Raw genomic sequence first — 23233 nt, forward strand, 5'->3', positions numbered from 1 at the left:
GGGGAGAAAGGGGAGGGACCGTTCCTGCGTCTGTCTTCTCTGTCATTCTGCTGCTGCACAGCAAAGCAGCGAGACACTCTGCTAAAGAGAGGAGAGAGAAAGAAAGAGAGAGAGAGAGAGAGAGAAAATGAGTGACTGGGTAGCTCTAGAGCAGCTGCAGCTGAGGCAGTCTAACTGAGAAGAGCCAGATGCTGGATTTACATGCTAAAGACACCAGACATACGGATTACCTCTTCAATACAGGATCTAGCGACTGGTCTTTCTGTGTGTGTTACTGGAGAGATAGTTTTCCCTGTGATAAGGATTTGGCAGCAAGCGATAGAGCTTGCAGACCTTGCACCTTGTCTCTTCTTTTGCACGATTGTAAAACCTTTTGACTCACTGATGCTTTTACATGGTTTCACGCAGGCGGAATGCTTGGGGGTAGCCCAAGAGGACAAGGAGTAGATCTGGAGACCGAAGCTGACAAAACGTCCAAAGCCAAGACCCCCCAGGGCCAGGCGGGAGCCAACGGAGTTGGGGGCATGGCTGCAAAAAGGGGCAAGTCAGGGCTCCCACAGGCTACTCCTCGGGCTGAGCTAAAGGTCTACCGAGCGGGAAACTCTGAGGGTCGTCTTCCAGTGCCTAGTAACCTGCGCAAGCAAAAGTCCTTGACCAATTTATGCGTGCTTACGGATGCAGAGAAGAAGATGCACCTGTACCAGCCCAAGTGGTCAGACGACATGGAAAAGCCAGGGGCAGGTCAGAATAAGTCTGGCAAGCTTAAAGATGCTGGAGGGGGCACGGGCAAGGGTATCCCACTTTCCAAGAACCTTTCCAAGTCGGAGCATTCGCTATTTCAGGGAAAGCCAAAACCCTTTAGCCCACCTTCCAAGCTGGGCAAACCCAGTCGGATACCAAAGGGTCCTTACGCTGAGGTCAAACCCATCAGCAAGGCTCAAGAGCTGGCAGATGACGGCAAGTCAGATGATGAGATCTTGTCCAGCAAGGCTAAAGCTAATGGTAAGAAAACTTTAAGTGGTACCTCAGGGGCAGCCACCCCAGGAGGGGGCGGAGGGGTCAAAGATGCACCCGAACCAGAGGAAGGGGACAAGACCTTCCTAAAGGTGGACCCTGAACTGGTTGTAACGGTACTTGGGGACCTGGAGCAGCTTCTCTTCAGTCAGATGTTGGGTAAGTAATAACAAGATCCACTAATCCGCTTGCAATGCCGGAGAATGAGCAATGCTGCCTGGCTGACGGATACAGCATCACTTCCATAGCTCAACCCAGCCCTGCTCTTGCTTAGCAACCACCTTGCTTTGTATTTCTCATTCATCCTGTGCTGCTCACATAACTATGCACACTTTATTCATATATCTATTCTCGGCTTGAAACTGCATCTGCATGTTAATGATTGTGAATGTCCCTTTATGTCAAACGTGGTTACATGGTTTCATTGAACAATCACTGCATCCCTTTTTGTTTACATTGCAAGCTCACGTCTTGCATGTGTGCACGTATTGGGTGAGACCAATATGCGCTCCAATCGGGGGGAAGGGGGTTGATCCAGGGGTTTATTTGCCTTAACGTTGTAGCAGAGTTGACACACTGCCCTAATCTCCAGAATATGCCACATTAGCTGTTTTGGATTCACTTAAGTTTTTTGTACACCTTTGACCAATTCTGCATCAGTGATACGTCTCAGTTCAGCATGCATTATTGTAGATGTGTTAATGTGCACAAGCACAATAGAAACGATCAAATAAATGATGCTTGATGTTGTAGTAGGAACTTAAAAATAAACCTCGCTGGGTTGAATTGTGTTCAAGTCATGGTGGGCAACATATTTAGCCTTGCCGCTGGTGCCATTGATCTCTGGGGCAGTTGACAGATGGTCCCCCTCTCTTTTCCTCTCTCCCCTTCCCTCTCCCTCTTTCTGTTACCGGGGGACTTCAAAAGAGAATAATAGGGGTGTCACACTCTTTGAGAAGGTCAGTGACTTAGAATGAGACAGCACCAACACATGAACATTGTGTGTTTTTGTTTTTATTTAAGAATACATTAACAGTGCAGTGACTTATTAGCTATTTACCTTTGTACTGCAGGATTAGTCAGCTTTGGTGTACTTTAATGCTTATTTAACATAGTAAGTGATGCTTTGATTAGCTATCAACTGTCTGCCATTGAAGAATAGCCTAGCTAGCGGTTCAATGTATTGCTTTTTAACGTTATGGTGGCCAGAGAGATGTGGTGTGAAGTGAATCCATTGAGTTGAGATATGAGAAAATGGAATTCAGTCTGTTAGAGCTATTCTCATTTCCTCTCCTTCCCTGGAGCTTATTTTGACCTTGCCGCACAGCACCTGCTGAGGGGTGGGGGTGGGCAGAATTGAAAAAAAATTGTCTTATATTGTGAGGATGATCTGAATTTCATATTCTTTTCAACCTCTTGACCGCCGTACATTACTGTTGATTCCTTTAGCTTGTGCCGGCAATGGTTCAAAGCTCCCCTCCAGGGTTTGAAACACTATGTTATGCATGTGTGACTGAATGCATTAGACTGCTTGTCCCCTTCCTCTGCTTTTGACCCCACAACACAAACTCAATTACACAAGACTCTGTTCCTCCAATCTGTGCTGTTGTGACACTGGTTGTTCTGAGTGATTGCTTCTTGAATATTAAGTACTGCCCAATGCAAAATGTTTTTTCTGTTTTACTTTTCAGTATTAATACTGACATATCTTTATAATTTTACAAATATTATCCATTTGGTAATGAAGAAGCATTCTGCTTGATAGCTTATACGTCTTTGGTATCAAACAGTGACAGTTTAGAGCCATCAGCAGAGGGATAAGATCAAATGAAAACAGCAAAATACTTAAGGATTGACAGATGCTTCTTACTTGTGTTGATAAGAGCTTCATCAAACTAAATATCCAATCACGTGACCTAAAACTCCTTTTAAATAAATAAAACCACAGCTTTTGGAATTAAGGATTAATTAAGCATGGAGAGCAATTTAAATGCTACATTCAGTAATGTTTGCAGTTACTTTAAAATAGTGCAGCAAAAGGTTAGTGATATATTAATATAATGATATATTACTTTCTTTTCTTTCCTTTTTTGCCTTGACTATTCATTGTATTTTGGAAATTTGTTAAAATACAGATGTAATTAAAAAAATATTTTATAAATTTTAATCCACTCTATATATACAATTGGAACAAACGTAAAATGAGGTCTTTTTCAAGTAAATGCAATTTTTTAATTTATTTTTTGAGACAACTGGTGCTCAGTGTCTTGTTCTGCTGTTGAAGGGTGTGTCTCAGAGCTGAGAGCCTTCTTACCAGAGGCACTTTACTGCTATCTTCATCACCATCATCATTTCCGTCTGGCTTGAGCTTGCTGGTTGTTCTGGGTTAGCAGCTTAGTAGACGCGCTGGATGTGATTTCTGCTGAGAGCTGGTGAGCTTCCTGTGCTTGTACTGATCTACAAAAAAGAAAAGAAAAGTAAAACGTGGTGATAATGGTACAATAAAACAATACATTGATCTCAAATTGACGTTAATACTGCAGTCAATGTAACCCATTTCCTCTGGAATAAGGCATAATGACCTGGAAGCATTTTGCAAGTCATGGCACAGGATTTCCTTATTTCCTGTATTTGATATCGTTGGTTTATGCATGATAAATGTGTGTGTCTGCACTAAATTGCCTGTAGAATTATGCTTTGGAAAGTTAGAGAAATGATAATGTGCAGGAAATGGTTTTATAAATTCAAGCAACCGCTTTCAAACAAAAACCGTCACTAAAATGCAGTGGTTTGCTGTGTATATTATGTTCGCCTGAACTCGTCAAGCCAGGAAATTGTCACAAGTGTTAAAGTCAACCTGATCGACATCTCAGCATGCTGCAGGCCTTCTCTTCACAGCTTGCATGATTTCATTTCAACCAGGTCTGGTTGTGTAAGAGCGGATCTCAAGGGAAACCACAAATACAGCCATGCATACATCTGCATTGTAAATGTATAATGTATATTTTAGTCGCAGTGACCATCCATAATTTGTTCTTTATTCTCGAACATAGTGACCTGCCTACGTAGGCAGCAGTTAAAGGCATCGTAGTCACAAAATTTACAAAAGTTAGGCAGCATAATTATACTGTTCAAGTAAAATTATAATGTAACTTCACATTTATACTTAAGGAAGAGGGCAGTACTAACATTGTAACCTGTATATACTGTGTGCATACACACACACACACACACACACACACACACACACACACACACACACACCTATAATTCAGCCAAATAAAAATAATAATAAAGACAACAAAACAAATTGTATACTATTTACTAAATAGTAAATAGGTATTAGCTTAATCATGGTAAAAGCAAACTCTAGTTGGTATATCAAAATCTTTATTTATCAACTGTAAAATATTCAAAATCTATTATGTCATTTCAGTATTTCAGTGAATCATAGATTTGTATAATGAATTGTAAAATTCAAGTGCATTTATTGTTCGCGCGTTAGAATGAGTTATTTTTATGTTTTAAGATCCATCCACCAAATCTGAATCTGATGACTAAATGGCACAAAAGTAACAAAACACGGCAAAAATAGGAATTGAAAGTGGAACTGCAAATAAAGGTCAAGTTCTGATTCGTCCACCTCTGTTAACATGAAAACGCGCACAACCCAACTGCCTCCATTTTGTTAGCAAGGAGACGATGACTTGTGTGCTGTTTTGACGGCCAACAGATTCGTAATGTGATTACTGTCATGACCAACATCTCCATGCCTCAGCATGCTGCGTGCGACTAATGCAATCTAAGTCCTAATCGAATTTCTGCATGTCTGCAAAGCCGAGGAGCAGAAGGAACTCGCTTATTTATTCTAGCATGCGACATGGAAATAATGTCAATTTATCTCTTAAAACATCCAGAAATATTATGAAATGTATGGGTTATGTCCTTATGTCTGCAATTGCAGCCTGTTAAGCACAAAATTTGTCGTCAACGAACATGAGCTTCAGCTCAGCCCTATATTTAAGCGTGTTGTAAAATAGCTCTCAAAAGAGCAATACTTTCCAGTGTATTTCCATGTAAAATGTTCAACTCTTGGATGCATATTTAGTCTGTTTTATGTCTGTTAAGTGAGAGCTGCTTTGTGGGTCTTCCTCAAATGTCCATTTTGTTTTTTTAAGTGAAGGGGTGGTTTATGCACAGTAGCGGCACAGTTGTGTTTTTGAAGGCCTTAATTGTTTTGTGGCTGAGATGGCCTCAGCCGTTACAGCCTTTTTTTTTTTTTTTTTTTTTTTTAGTCGTTAGAAAACACCACATAAACACCATTCCGTTTTCCTGTCGTATATCCTGGATGTTGGCTGCTTAAAACACTCGTGGGGAAATGATTGTGTAAGCTTTTCTCAGTTTTATGTGAGGACATATCTTATGTTTGACTGTGTGAATAAAGGGCAAGAAATCAACTCTTTCTACAAATAGTCACTAGTGGTTAGTAAAATTCAAACTGCTTTTGTATTACTGATAAGAAAGAAGCGATGTTAATTATTTATCTGCTAAATGCCAGCGAGCTTGCATTTCTATTCAACTATAGCGTACAAACAAACTCTGTTCTGCTTTGTCAAATTGCCAATGGTACCCAGTGCTAATATTTACTCAAATTGCCAGGTTTTGTTAAAAATGAATTACTTACACATTACCTGCCAATGTATGAAACTCGATGCTCACTAGGGTCTGGAGCAGAGCTGTTGCAGAGGAGCAAGTCAGTTGAAACTTCATTATGAATGATCACATCCAGTGGTCTAGAGTAAACACTGGGAGAATGAAATTGTTGGTCTTTGCCACAGATGTGTTGTTTGTCACCGGCAATAAAGCACACAGCTGCCACCGCATCTTTACATAAGCCATTATAAAGTCAAACATCCCAACGCTTTTCGATTCTCCATGAACATTGAGCATATTGGTGGCCGCAAACACATTAGAGTCTAGGTTCGGTTAAGGATAAGATGCGAGGTTGAACAGATTGAGACCGGGTTCACCTCAGAGACTTTATTTGAATTCTCTCAGACATCCATATCCATGCATTGGCATGTCAGTTGAGGCTTAGAGTTGTCTTGTCTTGTCTCCTGTTTAATCAATGGCCTGAGAATGAAATGTAAGTATACTGTCTTTAAAAAGATTCAGAGATGATGAAAATCCAGCCAGATTGTGCATCTGTTAATCGTGCATCTGTTAGCGTTGACAAATATTTCCGGACAGAGTATAGGTCCGGTAGTTTTGTCATGCCATCTTTACCAAAGTAAAAAGAGTTACCGCTGTTTCTATTATATTTAGGTGGTGTCCTTCTTATATCTGATGATATTGCCTAGGAATGCCCCTTTTATAGGTAATAAAAGGTTTGTATCGTAGTTTTGGGAGTCCCCAACAACAGGTTGCTGCATCCAAGGCCAAAAATGCTTTCATTGTCTTATAATATGCTTTTAATTTGACCTTACTTGCTCAACGACTCCCAAAAGATTCCTTCAATGAGTAATTTTTCCAAACCCCTCCTTTTGTAAACCCCTGTTTTGAACCTTCCAATCTACACTGATTGGTCGATTAGTCTCATTTTCATCTCATCTTGCCTATAATGCCTGATAAAGTAATTTGAGACTTATTTTTACTTATATTTGTTGTAGATTGAGGAAAAAAGGCTATAATGTTTATATTAACTAATATTTAAATATACATGTAAATTTCATTTGAATGCAACTTAATTGTTTGCAATTACAAGGTAAACGGGTGTTTTTGGGGTAAGATAAACTATCACTTCCTCTTTTTGGCCGGGCTTTGTTTCTTTGTGTAATAAACTGTAGGGGCGAGGCTTCTAATACAGGGGGGGGTTTAGGGGCGTGATATTTAAATAACGATTGTTTTCATCTGCCACATTTATCAATGTGCAATAATTTGTACGATGAGATTATTTCATGAATCACATGTGAATTCTGTTGTAAGTAGATATGTTCACATTTGCTCCCTTTTCTCTTTTTCTATGATTTTTGCAAATAAAATAAGTGTTAAAAAGTGGCCTGTTCTTTCTACATACTCTAGAAGAATTTTTGGGATTCTTAAAACATTAAGAATAATAATGTCCTCTCTGTTGAATACAACTCTGTGTTAGACCTGCCAGATCTCCTCATCTTTGCATTGAGAAGAAGACTGGAGAGCCCTTGTTAAAAGCAAACATTTTACCCCTAAGCGGAAAAAAGCAGTTGATCTCGTGTTCCCTCCACACATGGTCTCCAGTTCCACAGCTGGTCTCTTTGACCCTGCATGGTGTGATGGGATCACTCTGGCCTGAGGTCATTTCAGAGTTATGATGTTTTTGTTTGTCACACAGCATTGCACCACCTCTTGCCTCCTTGAGCTTCAGAAGACATTAAGCAACACTTGTGCTCAATCTTTGGCAAGAAAACATTGTTCCACATGGACCTTTTTTACAACTCTCTCTCTGTTGACAAACTGTCTGCTGGTCATACGTGCAGAGATTGGTCCCAACAACAGCTGGGTAGACCTCCTCAACTCCTGAGAGGCTTGCCGGAGATGCAGCTGTGGTGTTGGAGGCTTCTCTGCGCCAGTCAGTTTATAACCCATGCAGTTGTCTGGGCATCGCTCCCAGTTCACACTTCCCTGCCCCTGGGCATGAAGGGATTCCTCACCTCCAACTCCAAGTCCCTGAGTTCAGAGTTAAAGGAATAGTTCACCCAGAAATGAAAATTCTGTCATCATTTACTCACCCTTAAGTAGTTCCAAACCTGTATGAATTTCCTTGTTCTGCTGAACACGGAGGAAGAAAGTTTGTAAACAGGCTGTTTTGAGTCACCATTGACTTCCATAGTATATTTGTCTATCAAGTCAATGGTGACCCAAAAAAGCCTGGTTACTTTTTAAAAAATATTTTCCTTTGTGTTTTGCAGTTTTTGTAACAACTTGAGGGTGAGTAAATGATGACAGAATTTTCATTTTTGGGTGAACTATTGCTTTACACGCAATCAACACAAGTAATATTACTTAAAAATATATATTATTAAAAATAAATTATAAAAATAATCTATACACGTTAAAGTATAGTTTCAATAGTACAGACACAAGAAATAAACTATGAATTTTATGATATTTTATGATGCATTGTGATTTTACGACTATTGTCCAGTTTTCCTGTCCACCATATTTATATATATTTATTTTATTTTGTAGTCTTATTTTATTTTGTAGTCAATGCAAATAATACAAATGTGGTGTCAATTTAGCTTGTATTGAACCTGTAATATTCCTTTAAGTTTGACCAGTTGAGGACATTTTTTTTAATGGCATGTTATAATAAATGTCAAAAACAACAATACATATTGTAAAAAGATTCTTGCAGTCTTCTGAGAGCTCTAAGTTTAGAAAGGGTATTTCCCTTCGTTATGAAAGATTCACATTCATGCATAGGAAGCCATCTTCTTCAAGGTGACAATAGAAAAGGTCTTATTTTGTTAGGGGCGCAGACTTTGTGTCCAGAAGGGTGGATGCAGTGTTGTGTCTGACTTTATTACATTCAAATGTCCCTTAAATTTTCCCTGCCCTTCGAGAAAACCCTTCGCTCTGCTTTCTTGGCTGAATACCTCTGAACTTCAAATCAGATTTGTCATAGCAGTAGGTCTGCTTCATTGGCAACACTTTCTCAGCTGTTCTCATTCAGTCTGGCCTTTTGCATGGTTTTGCAAACAGTTTTCTTCTAAAAAATGTGTAATGGGATTGCAACATAAGTGATGCAAGATAAGGAAGTCTTATAATACTTTCTGGAAACAACACCAGCATAAGACCAGAGCATCACAGCTTTCTTTCCTCTCTGTAGTTATTCCCCAAGGATATTATTGTGATTTTTGTGCGGATATTCCACTCTGTCTTCTCATTTCCTGCGGTGTGTCTTCTACCATTTGGCCAAAGCGTCTGCAGGACACTCCATTGTTATTTAAGAATCCCTTCATTCACCAGATGCGGCGTGCTTGCATGTGTGCGTGTCTTCCTGTTTTCATGTTGCCGAGGTCACTACTTTGTCTCTAAGCACCCTGACTTGAATAGAGGAGTAGAACTGAAAAACAGAGTTATAAGGTAAACTGGAAATGTAACAAACTTATGGTGGAGAAGGTTGAAACCATACCCTTTCCCCTAAACCACAAATGAATCTGAAATGGATTATTACTCAGTAATTTAAGAGCATTGCAGTGCATTGTTAGTCAAAGTAGCGACAAATGTTTCTCTGGCACAATGCTACACTATTAAACTCTATTAACATCCCTTTGGGATTCATTTGGCCTTATTTAGATCCCTGTCACCCAGTATACCCTAATTAACCAATTAAACATCATCTGTTCCTCGGCTCTGGTAATAAAATATGGAAAATGAAAACATTAATGCATGGAAATTGACCATCATTTATAAAGACTGATGGATTCTGCAAGAGCTCCACACTGTGCTTGGTTTTGCACACTTTCCAGACAAGACCTCTTAGAAGAGTGGCCTATTTCTGCCAAAACATTCTTCTCTGAGCTTTCAGCACTCTATGACGTCCATTTACTCTGTCCGTTTTGCTTCTTGCTCTTAAAGCATTCTCAGAAAGGCAGAAGATGGTTCCAGTAAGCATCTGTCTTCACCCTATTAGCTTCTTTATTGACAGGCTATGCTTCAGTTGCTCATTAGGAAGACACTGTCTGTCTTTTAAGCATGTGGCAGCCTCAGGTTCAGATAGAGCTCTAAGTTGGTAGTGCATTCCAGAGATGAAAACACTTAATGATCTAGGATTTAGATGTTGTAATATTAGGTTAGTCTCTGAAACAATGTCTTGAAAGTTCTGCGATTTGCCTTCTACGCCTCTCACCTTTACTGAAGACTAGAGGTCCAAGAATTTGGAGCAGATCCAGAAGATTCGGTCATTAGAGTTAGCATGCATGACTTACTACTTTTCATTAAAATCTGTGATCTCATTTAACTGACCCTTTGTGGGAGGTCGTCCTCAATGTAGAGCTGTGTTCTCAGTGTCCACATTTTGCAAACCACATCTAGCTGTCCACTGGGCAGTGATCTGTTCCCTGTCTCTGAACTTTTCCCAACAATAGAGACCATGAAATCATAGTTCAAGTTCTAGAGCCTCATAAATCCCAATTTTACGCTAACTATAATTATGGGATTACTGTTAATCTTTCATCCTGTGATAGAGGGTCATTTTTAAACCCCATTAAATGAGGTGTGACTATGCCAATCCAAGCATTTGACAAGTTCTTTATGTGGGTTTAGCATTTCCCATTAGAATGCAACACACTTTACAGCCTTTGTTTTATTGTGTTCTCTTTTGAGCTAAATATACAGTAGAGTCTTCTCATTCCTTCAGAAGCTTCCAGTCCTTTGTCTTCGCAATATATTATTGTAACACGCCAACTAAGCTACTGTTGGTTCTCTGCTTGTCGGCCTGATGCCACTTTTTCTTTCAAAGCATGTACCATTAGAATTCTCCCAGTGTCTCTGCTTTTCCATGGACAGTCCTGAATCAACTTGTATACTCCTGAATAGACTGAGAAAAGAGAAGGGCTGAATTGCTGTTAGCGGCTGCTTTCAACTCTTTCTCTCACAAGTAGATGAGGGTGTAAAGAGGGGGAGGCAGGTGTACTGCAGTCCCCCCCAGCCACATTTAACCAGCTAGCCTTGATTCATTAGCTTTCTCCCCTGGGAACGTACTTGCGATGGGGGGTGAAATTTGCATCCCTAATTTCCTCATTCCCTCGCCCCGGCTGCAGCTGGGTCCTCTGGGTCTGGGCCGATTTGGAAAACAGGAAGTCTGATGGTCTTGGACCTTTCCGTCAACCTCACCCCTGTAGCGGGAAGGCTTTAATTACCATAAACGAGAGCTGTGCTTAACAACCGCGTGGAATCGATTAGATGCAGCGGAGGGATTGGAGAGGAGCCCCCCTTTCTACAGCGGCTGATGTCTTTTGTTTCAGGATGTAGTGGGTTATACATCCCTGTTTTGGATCCAAGAGCAGACATTTGCGTCAGGAAGGGCACCAGCTAAAGCTGGCGAGAAATGCTTAATAATTATTTAATGCTCTTCAGTCTGCACTGTAAGTCATATGACTGAAGATCAGAGGTGGTTGCATGACTGAACATGGACAAAAAGGGTTTTTACAGAGCTTCTCTTTCTGTTTCCATCAGCACACACAGACAGTGTTACAGAAAACCCATGTAACCTAACTTTCAAAGCGTTGAGATTGGTGGTGTGTGAAATGAGGTAAAGTCCCATGAGTTGTTTATTTTTTAAGCAGTCTGTCTGTTGAAGAGTGACTATAAGTTCCTCTCAGTCATTATTTTCTAATCCAGATTTTAAAGGAAACAGCTTTCCTTGCCTTCTCTGAGAAAACATCTTTAATTAAGACATAACAATTCCTCTTATTATAGTACAATAATCACTGGAAAAAGCTACACCCCCTCCCAATGTTTTTCTGTTGCAAGTTTTGGTTGCCCTGCTGGCATATTCATCAGGATGAATGCAGAGAGGAACGGATTTAAATCATGCACAAATGAAATGAGCTGTCCTAGAGTGGTCGATTCAAGTGTGTCTAATATGATTTTAACTACTACTGCTCAGTGAATGAATGTGACTCTTGGGCATTTTGGATGGAGTGCCAGTCTTTAAAGTGCTGATTCAGCCAAGCATGTGTGCCATCTAGTGTAGGGTATCAGATATGATACCCAAGCAGTAGTCTGAACGATCCTAAAAATGTAGATTTGATTGAGGGTTTCTATTGGTTATACAAGGTCTCGCTGATGACACATTTTCTGCAAAATATGTGTTTTGTTTGCTTGTGTAAAACTTTGGATGTTTGCCAAGGCATATGCGGTTCCTTTTCTGGTGGTTGTTAGTGTGTTTGCCATGATTTCTATGCAGTTACTATAGTGTTTTGTTGGTTGCTAAGGTGCTGCTGCATGGTTGTTAAGAGTATTCCGGGTGATTACCAGGCCAGTTTTGTTCAGGGTGGTTGCTAAATGGCTGTTACTTATATTTAGGGTAGTTGACGCGGTGTTGCTATACCGTATATGTGGTGATCTGTTGGTTGTTAGAGTGTTGGCAGGCCACTGGTGTTCAGGGTGGTTGGTAGGATGTTGCTACATGGTTGTTAGACTGTTTTGGTTGACTGCCAGGCCAGTGAAGTTTAGTTTTCTAGGCTGTCGCTAAGATGTTCTGGTGTTTTTCTAAGTGGTTGTTAATGTTTCAGGATGGTTGCCAAAGATGTTGCTCTGCATGGATGTTAGACTGTTCTTGGTGATTGCCAGGCCAGTGGTGTTTAGGCTAGTTTCTAGGGTGTTGCTAAGGTGTTCCATTGGTTACTATGTTGTTGTTAGTTGCTATGTGTTTTTTGTGGTTTTTAAGTTGTTGGTACACCGTTGCTAGATTGTTCTGAGTGATTTCCAGATCAGTGCTATGGTGTTCTTGGTAATTGCTAGGGTCTTGAGGTTATTGTTTTAGTATGATTACTAGCCCAAATACTGATGTGTTGCAATGTGATATTTAGGATTAAGTTTTACAACAACACACATAATTGAATGAATATTTATCTGGCACCCCCCCCAGTTTTCAAATGTGAACAGCTTGCCCACTTTGATCGACACATGGCTCATGTAGGTTCAGCGGCTCAATCATCCCAGTATTGAGCTAATTCCCAAAGCCACTGAAATCAATAGTTCTTATATGTCACACCTCTTAATGGTGAAATCAATGTGATATGTTTTAGTGAGCGTGTTTCTCGCCATCATTGCAGTATTGAGTGGTGTTGCCAGACTGGCCGTGCTTAGACTACAACCGTCAGGGTGATGGACACCTCATCGGTTCATGACCTCTCTCTCACTGCATAGGTCATTCCAGCACTGACCAGCTGGACTGACCCGTAGGGGTCTGTAGGCGTGGGGGTGGAAGTGTGATGATCTTCTCAGTCTCCTTTTATTACACCAGAGCTCAACAGGACAATTCACATGTATCCGCTTGCCAACTGGAGCGATCCGTGCATGGTTCCATATTACTGCGAGGAAACTCAGTGACTACAGTTACACATGTTGTTTTTGGACTCAAATAATGCTTCAGAACGTATGCTTTATGTGACAGATATGAAATCTAAATCCAGCTAGTAATGGAAGCAAATCTGCAGTGCATATTTTGGGTGTAAAAGGTCCACTGAATCCAACATGTTCTCTCAAATCTGTCCATTTTCTGGTAATTACCCTCTCACGGCTTAATGCTGTATGCTATCACAGAGAGTTAATGGCCCTTTCAGCCGCAGACTGTTGTAGACACCATCACTGTCATCTTGTCAATGGGGGATCATGGTCAGCCTGCTTTAAATTCAACTCATCTGTGCTTTTGCGACACAAGAATTGCTAAATTAGCGGTGATGTATGTAATATCCAAAGGAATGGTGTAAAGTAATGAAATAAAATATTTGGCAACAGGATTCCAAACTGTCATTGGTTTGACTCAAAATTACACTGCTGGTTGAGCCAGTGTTGTCGTGTTAATCGGATAGATCACCCAAAGTGGGAAAAAAAAAGAAAATTACTCACCCATGTGTCATTCCAAAGCTATAAGACCTTCATCTTCGAAACACAAATCAAGATATTTTTGATGAAATATATATAGTATTATTTGTAGAAGGGGTAAAAAAAAGTAGTACTGTAATAATGAATATATTTATATATAACATAAATATATAAATGCATACGCATGTAAATATTGTTGATTAAATGTTTTGACAGCACTAATGTAGTACTAAAAGTCTTTAAGAAAGAGCATAGCATGACATAGCAATGACCAATGTAGAAGACTGCTGTTATGTACAGTATAAACCAAACTGTAAATTAAAGCACCCTCATCAGCAGCCTAACTTACAGAGCAGCCCGTTTGAACCACTCCGGGAGACTCATTGTATTTCATGAGTCTAATTGTATGAGATTATGCCTGAATGAAGAGACACTCCACAGGGGGGCTCAGGGGGGGGGGTTCTCCATTTTCATCACAAAGCCATGGGCCACCTCCATGTGTTGCACTGATCCACTACACACACCCTCACAAACACACACAAATCATTTTTCTATGGTGAAGATTAAAGTGAATTAAGACTTGGACTTTGACTAATGCCAGTCTGGATGTCATTACAGAGGGTTTGGGATGGAGTCTTGCTGTGCTGACTGGTCAAGCTTCAGGATTAACACTCCCCAGGGGAAACGTACAAGATGGTGTGAGCGATCAGGTTTTGGGAGGGAGGCGAGGTGGCAGGGACAGGTACAGACTAATGCTGACAAATAGACTCTTGTTTCTGCGTTAGCATAGAGTGGCGCAAGTGTATTGTGTATGAAGTCGTTACTGATTACTGAAACACTGAAATAGATTTTTTTTTTGCTCAGTGATTGGTTCCTTTTTTCTAAGTTGGTGGTTTTTCCAGTCTTGTTTTTTGCAGAGACTTACCCCAGTCAAAACATGTCATCAGAGAACTGTTTTGGTCAGTAAATAAATTTCGTTAAAACTATTTTTTTGTTTTGTTTTGCAGAGACGTCAAACAGTCAAAGCATGTAACAACCGTTTTACAAAAACTGATTATTTGTCTGTATGCCTGCATGCTTGCCAAAATTGCAGTGCTTCACTAATTCCGCTCTGATTAGTTGACTTCTACGCGAAGTTGTAACAGTGACATGCTGGATTTAACAAAGTTGGATAATGTTGAGAATTTCTCAGTGAAATCTTTTTAGTTGTTTTTAAAAACTTGCTGCCCATAAACCTTAATGTCAACCAACATATGTGTTGGTAGCTCATTTGACATTTTTATCTAAAAAGATATAAGCGGACGTGCTAAGTTAAACATTTGACAACAGTGTAGCATGCTAATGTATAAAACTATCAGTATATATTTAATTCCGTTTTTGGTATTAATTATAGGCAGTATCTGAGAATCTCATTCCATATGTGTGCGTGAAGCCAAACCGATGAACCGATAAACAGAAAGGAAGCTCTTTATAAACTGCGCTGTGTGGTTTTATGATCTGACACTTACAACGGCACTGTTTTTTTTAGGGTGGGAGGCTGATTAGACGAAATACGGCACTTTTACTGTCAGCAGTTTTAAAACAGTTTTCGACATGTCAGACTTAAGACGTATAATGCAATTCCCAACAGTTTTACAGCTAGAATGTCAAATAAATCTGTATAAGCACATTTGCCTAAATAAAGAAAGCAATTAAACTGAAAGGAGACCTTTTATAAATACTAAAGTCCTGTTTAAGTGAGCTCGCTAGCACAGTAGCTCAGAGAGCTTTTGGCATGTTGGCAGGCCGGAAATGTAATGTTTAATTCATTCTAGTGCTGCCTGAAATGCTGCCCACTTGCTGAATCGTCATGTTCCACCGCTTCGGAGCTCTGCGCTCTTACAGCGCGAGAGAAAGGCGTTTGTGTGTTGTTCCTGAAAACCGAGATGCTGTACGTGAGTGAGTGGAGACGTGGACCACGGCTCGATAACGTGCATCTATACATTAATGTTTCTGTTGGCTCTTCTCCACAAAGCGTTAAATCTTAATGCGCATGGATGGGTGTGTTTGTGTATGTATGGGCACATCGCAGCTAAATGGCTGCATTAACCGTCCGCTCATCCTCTCCTCTGCTCTTTCCTGCAGATCCCGAGTCCCAGAGGAAACGCACCGTTCAGAATGTCCTCGACCTCCGGCAGAACCTGGAAGATACCATGTCCAGCTTACGGGGGTCGCAGCTCAGCCACAGGTACAGGGGGCGCTCTACTCTTCCTGCTCTGCGATGGTTTCTACCATGTGCTACGTTTTGTTTATTTATTAATTTTGTTTATTATTATTAATTATTTATTTTGCTTTTTGTCTGGTTTTCGTGTGTTGTTTCTTTGCCTTTGCTGTTGTTTTGCTATTTTATTATTTTTCTGTTTGTGTTGTTTTTTTTATTTTTCTTTTGTTCTTTTTAGTAATAATAGTATGAAGTTTTGTTCGGTTTTCATTTTGGTAAAAAAAAATTTTGTTAATTATTTTTGTGATTTAAATTATTATTTGTTTTATTTTTTATTTGCATTGCTTTGCTTTTTGTTGGAATTTGTATTTGTTTTTTGTGCGTGTGTTGTTTTTTTTTGTCTGTGTTTTTTTTTTTTTGTACTGTAAAGTTTTGTTCAGTTTTTATTTTGGTTAGTTTATTTTAGTTAATTATTTTTAAGATTTAAATTATTATTATTATTATTATTATTATTTGTTTTAGTTTTTTTTCTTAATTTGCATTATATTGTTGGGTTTTGTATTTGTGGGTTTTTTTTGTGCGTGCTTGTTTTGTATTGTAAAGTTTTGTTCCATTTATTATTTTCTTTTTTGCTTTTTCACATTTTATTATTATTTAATGCTATGAAATCACACTCATCGGGTGTTAAAAGTAAAATAATATCTCAAATTGGTAATGATGTTATCAAATTTAAAAAACTAAAAAAATTAATTTCCATTTATCATACTGTACTGTATGAGATTTAAATTACATTTTTAAAATAGTATAATAATAATAATAATAATAATAATAATAATAATGCATTTTTAAGTTTAATATCAATGCATTCTTAAAAAGGAATATTACGTATCTCCAAGTGAACGCAGTCAGCAGTGGACTATAGCAGCAGATGTTTCTCTGTCCTTCTCACGTCAGCACCTCCCTCTCTGTTTCCTGCTGTCCGAGGTTTACAAACACACATGCAAACCCTACAGCAAAAGGATGGATTAGCCTCTCATCAGAAAGCCACAACTACAAACCCCTGCTAGACCTCACACAGTATGTTGCGTTAGTTGGCTGGAAACCGCAGCTACCGGCAATGTTTTTGCGAGAGTGTTGTTTAAACTCCTTCAACCAGAGGAAGTCACTCGAGGAGGCCGTCGATGGCGCGTTATAAACCAACAGGCCCAACTAAACACTAAATCTGTGGTGTAACAGCTGTCAGAGTGGACGCGTTGAGCACGGTGCTCATACGGCCCGCGTAAGTTCAAATCCAGCTCTTCTGACGGACCTGAACAGACGGACTACGAGAGAGTGTATCTTACCACTCTATCTTTCACTTACCCCGAGCGTGTCTGAGTGATTTCAGCACTGCCTCCTAGTATAAAATTACTCTGCCTCAGCAGCTTTAAAGTCATTCTATTAAAACCTTAACCTAATTGGCCTGATTTAATGCTTCTTCTGCACATAAACACTAATGCCCCTGTCGAGAGATAGTCTGCAGCGTGCTCAACCCGAACTCTATAATAGACGTACTGTATGCCAGTGTTTTGTGTCGCCTTACAGTCCTTTATGATGCATAACAATGGCTGCTTTCATGTCATGTTCTCTTCCTCTGATTGAAGCGTTCTCAGAAGGGCCCGTTGAAGGATAAAAGAAATGATAATCACTGTCATTTAGCCGTCATTATCATTATTCAGCACAAAAGTCAGGCAAATAGAGGCGGCTGGCATTTTATCGGAGGATAATTCACATTCACGTCAATTGCTCTGAAAGCCATTGTCTTCTTTTCTGGGGACGTTTTCCTCAGCCATCCCTGCAGAAATGCGTGATGATGTGCAGTGCATTGTGGGCAATCGAGTGATATGAGTTCAAAACGAGTCAGATGCTGTCAGCTGTATTCCTGTTTCTGTATGGACTATGCTTGTTTATTCGCGTTCCCAGTTCCCGGTCTTTTACGTTGATTTTCACGAATATGATTTTTATCTCTAAATACGACGAGTCGATTCGTTTCGTGGTAATAGACAGCGTGCCACAGAACCCGAAATTCTTCTTTTAAATTGTCCAGTTTTTTTTTTTTAAACTAGAGCAAACTTTATTTAAAGGCTTTTCATACTTTGAAAGTTGAGCTCAAGGTCAGTGGGAAATAATCTCCATCCATCCGCTGGGCTTAAAAGTATTAAAACCAAACCTGGACACCTGGAAACTAAATAAGAGCATTAAAATCACTGCAGGCCAGGCACAGCTCAGGAGGATATGAGTTTATCCAGATGAGGGCTTTAGTTGGGACAGGGATGGGTGGGTGTTGAATCAGCAGAAGGTCAGCCAGCTCCTCCAGCTGCCCAAGGCGTGACCTACTATTTAAAAAAATCAGAAAAAAAGGCACCCGAGGGGTCAGCGTGTGCGCGACTCGCTTCCTGTAGAAAGCTTGAGCGGCGTGTGGGGCAGGCATGAAGGAAATTAAACATCCTCGGACGCGTTTTACCTTCGAACCCCCACGGGTGATGTATGAGAGGCTACATGGACATACATCCACGAGATGTGCGAGACCGAGATGAGTTTTGTGATGTGTTGATGAAATGGGTGCGTGTGATAAGCCGACAGTTATATCCAGTATGACGAATGAGTTCGCCTGCGCTCTCAGAAACATCTCTCTGGAGTTAAAGAGGTTTTCTCACGTTAATTCCAGGCTGAAAACCTGACTAGACGGAGTCCAAAATTACGTTTTTGCCACATCTGCCAGTGGTTGGTGAAATGAGAAAATGAGTCACGTCAGATTCTTTTAATACTTCTTGCATGTCACTTGCGTCATCAGCCGGTTTAATAAAATTTAGAGGGTTTTTTGTCTAGTGAGAAAACGTCAATCCAACGTTATATACGAACACAGCATTAGTAATGCATGTCTTAAAGAGATAGTTCACCCAAAAATTAAAATGCATTAATTACTCACTCTCATGTTGTTCCAGAACCATTGTTTATCTTAGAAAGACAAATTAAGATATTTTTGAATCTGAGAGATTTATTGAGCTCCATAGACAGTAACACAACTTTCACTTTAAGGCCCAGGAAGGTAGTAAGGACATCATTAAATAAACCAAGTGGTTAAACCGTATTTTTATATAGCTATGAGCATATCTTTTGCATGCAAAGAAGAAAATAATGACCATAAAATATATTGGCCAATGTTTGGCAGTTTAAAAAAAAATTGTAACAGCCGATATGTTTTTTTTGCAGTCATAGTTTCAGAAATGGGTCCTTTATTTTGCAAAGCACTTTTACAGAAGAGGTTAACTTTCTACATTATATTTATTAGTGATGACTAATGACTGATCATAAAAGCACATTGGAAAAAAAAATACTGACCTCTGTGTGAGTTGTGCTTCATAATACAGTAGCTATAACATTAAGTAGAGAATGGACTTTTTTGTCAGCAAGATGTAGCAGAAAGCTATATGTAATATAATATGACTTCAGCAAATATATCTGTGATAACATCACACCAATTATAGTTAACTAAACTCAAAATAATTAACTGAATATAATAAAATATTAACAACTTTTTTTGTATTTTAACTAGTTGACAAGTTTAGCTTGTTGTCATTTTAATTGAGTTTATTATTTATTTAAAAAACTAAAACAAAAATTTAAAAAAACTAGCTATATAAACACATTAAATAATATGATAAACAAGACAAGAAAATTACCAAAACTGAAATACTATGCTTTGGATTTAGCCACCTTCTCTTTCTCTTGTCTTCCAGCTGTATTGAGAACAGCATGTGCTATGACAGCGATGAGACGAACGCCCGCAGCATCTCTAGCCTGTCCAACCGCTCGTCTCCTCTTTCCTGGCGCCAAGGCCAGTCCAGCCCTCGTCTACAGGCCGGTGACGCCCCCTCCTCCGGGGTCGCCGCCCACTCGCTGCCCGTCCGGGCCTCAACACAGATCAGTCACCTGCAGCGCATCCAGCTCATCGAGGGCCTGGGCGCCGCCGACGATGACCTGGCCGACCTCAAGTCGGCTTTCCTCAGCGACGCCAATCTGACGGGCAAGAGCCAACCACAAGATGAAGATGACGACGACGACGACGACGATGTAGACGTCGATGATGATGACCTAGCCAATGGGTGAGTGTTTATTACTGTTTTTGCTGTTTGCTGAGATATGTGAAATGATAACAGATTGTACTTTAACGCACATGAACTATTGAGAGTATTATATCATTTATAAACTACTATTCAAAAGTTTGGGTTTTAATTGTTTTATCATTAGGAAATTAATTATTACTTTCATAAATTAATATAATAATAAATTCATACTTTTATTTAGGAAGGATGCTTTAAATTTATAATGTTTACTTTTCCCAAAAAAATGCATTTTCTTTTTACTTCGTTCATAGACAGATCCCCTCAAAAATTTTAACAATTTTTTGTAAGTTAATGTTTCTTGAGCAGAATGATTTCTGAAGGATCATGTGACACCGAAGACTGGAGTAATGATGCTGAAAATTCAGTTTTGCATCACAGAAATATTGAATGAAAAAAATATTTATGTAGAAAATTTTAAATTGTAATAATACTTCACAGTATTAATGTTTTTTTTTTTTTACTGAGTGTCTGATCAAATAAATGGAGCCTTTTTAAGCAGTGACGTTTTTCAATTAAGGAAAAAAAAAGGAAAAAATAAAATTAATAAATGCATCCCTAAACTTTTGAAGGTAGTTTATATTTTATATGATTTTATATTTTATTTGAAAAACATAGCATTTCTTATAATTTAATATTAATTCCGAAACCATTATAATGATAATGTTTAAAAAAAAGCTGCACAATTCTAAAGATGCTAGATTTTTTTTCAAATGGAGGTCTTTTGAGCAATGATTAAGTGCTTTTAATCTCCAACGAGAGTGGCATTGTGAAAGATTTCATTGGCTGATTCATTGTCAGTCTGAGGCCCCCCAAAGAGCGATCGAGTCGCAATCAGCTGAGGGTCTCATTTTGGAGCCATATGTGTCATCTTCAGGTTCTCATCAGATCTGGCTGTGTCCCCCGAGGGGCCCCTCGCAGAGCCGGCTCTCATTTTCAGTGTCACGACACCCGATGTTGCTGAACGCAGCCTTCCTTCTGCTCTCTGCAGCTGTGCAGATGCAGTGTTAAATGCGTGTGCGTTTATGTGTGAACACAAAACTAGGAAATTACAGAGGAAAGGAGATATGTTTGTTTAAGCTGTCAGCGGAGCTTTGATGTTGGCCTCTCTTAACCTGCGCTGTTGGTTTGGTCTGATGAGGAATGGCTGCCGGCAGCCACCGAGCCACTGCCGAGTGAGAAAGTTCACTTCACCTTGTGTTTGTTTGACACCTCTTCAGATCGAATAAGTGCCCTACTCCAGCAGATCACGGTAACCATCTAACATAAAAAACCAATATGTTTTGCTTGGATGAAGACGATAAACAAGCCTGCGTGTGTTTTCCAGAAGTAATGCTTTGTGATACAACTAAGCAAAAACGCACAAAAAATGGCGTAGAAACCATTTTAAATCAGATTTTAAATTGCTACCTGGTCTTATAAAATATGTACCTCTGTGCACGTTTTGTGCAACACCGTTTTTACGTACCTTACTACACGTTTCTCTGAAATGTCCACTGAGTGGCGCAAAAACACAGGTTCAATATGTGAACTCTGGCACTTTTTATTGCGTTGATATAGATATGTATTTCGGCGGTTCAGAAGTGAAACGTTCAAGGGAATTTTGCTGAAAGTTGGAAATACGTCCTACACCAAATCCAACCCTAAAAATACCCTAGGTTTTAACAAATGCAGACTGATATAAAAATGCATTTGTTGATGCTACCGTGTGATTTCAGCTTCCTTCTACACAGCTGTGTTGTTGAAGCGTAGTTGCATGAGATGTGAATCGGAGCTCCTTGCCTCTGTACTCCATGAGCTATCGAATTAACCTACCATCTATGAAAACACATAGATATGAAGCTGGATATGTGTGATGAGCCAGAGGAAGCAGATGCGTTTTTAGGAGAAGGGGTTAATGTAATCTCTAAAGCCAGGTTATTCCACAACCACGGCCTGGTCACTGAAGAAGTCTGAAGCGTGTGAACCTTAATGTAAACTCTTACCATATTTTCTTTGCTTCACAAGTTTCCGAAATTAATTTTTAGAGAGCATGTATGATATTAATAAGGGTTTTTGGATATTTCCCAGCACAATGCCAAAGATAAGGACGATGCTTTTATTCATCAAGAGCACACTAAAATGATCAAAATTGACAGCAGAGATATTTCTATTGCTACAAAATAAATTCTGTTATTTAACTTAATCATCATTCGTCATTACCACGAAAACATAAATCAGCATTGATACCACCGATAATTACAAGAATGTTTCGAGAGCTGCAAATCAGCATATTAGAACGATATGAGAAAGATCATGTGACACTGATCACTGCCTTATAGTATTATGCTTTGAATTAGAAATATAAAAAGAAGCTTACTATGAAATATTGGATGTCTGTTATTTGTAAAAGAAATATTCTGTGCATCCAGTTTGATCTGATTTACAAACAAATGATGATCAAATGAATCCAAAACACACAGCATGACTACTAAAACAAATGATGATTTCCATGAAGCATAGTTCAGTCTGCAACAATGTCCTGTATAATTCACAACATTAGCAAACACATAATTTATTCACAAAAGCAAAATAGACATTGAAACAGGAATACAGTATACCCAGATGAATCACAACCAAATCGAGATCTCAAAAGTGAAATCTGTACTTATACCAAGATAACAAGAACATAGGGCCGCAGCTGGTTAAGACCGAAACTCAGTTTTACAGGAAGAGATTGTGTCCCACTTGGTTCGGAAACATTGTTACAATCAATACCGTGAAGAAAATCTCTTGTTTCTTGTCCTCGCCAAATTTGAAAGGAGATTTCGTCTCCTGAAGTTTGCAGTATTTCTGTGCGCGTTTCCTCAGATGCCAGATGTTCGGCTCAAGAGGTCCATTCGTCTGTCTGGCTTGACTCGTTTGGGACGAGCGGCTGATTTGTATTTGTTAGCGCGAGGCATGCTGAAGTCTGTGTGGAGTTGCCAAGGTGACTGAGCACAGACAGGCCGTGAATGTTATCAGCTCATTAGAGCGCATGCAGGACGTGTGTGTGTGCGCGCTCCGGCATTTGACCCCACACGATTAACACACGATTATATTTCAAAGGTACTCCTGTTTGATTGAGAATTCAAGACAGCACAAATACTACAAAGTGCCTGTTTCGGCCTGCTTTAAGTTATGTAAACGCTATGCAGCTTTGTAGGATAAGGCACTCGAGGATACACACAGTGTGGAGATGTAAATTTCTGTAAGCTGTGTAGGAGCTTGGTTATCTAAA

The 23233-nt window shown here is 39.5% G+C and overlaps 1 protein-coding gene across 1 annotated transcript in view; it reads left to right on the forward strand.

Annotated features, from left to right (window-relative positions):
• Positions 1-23233, forward strand: part of nav1a (neuron navigator 1a) — a 109254-nt gene that overhangs the window by 21829 nt on the left and 64192 nt on the right. Inside the window, 3 exon segments of the mRNA XM_043224092.1 lie at positions 409-1173; positions 15736-15838; positions 19591-19956. Of these exon segments, the coding sequence (XP_043080027.1) occupies positions 409-1173; positions 15736-15838; positions 19591-19956 (1234 nt within the window).

Source organism: Puntigrus tetrazona, chromosome 23, assembly GCF_018831695.1.
Source record: "Puntigrus tetrazona isolate hp1 chromosome 23, ASM1883169v1, whole genome shotgun sequence".
In the NCBI taxonomy this organism is placed as follows: Eukaryota; Metazoa; Chordata; class Actinopteri; order Cypriniformes; family Cyprinidae; genus Puntigrus; species Puntigrus tetrazona.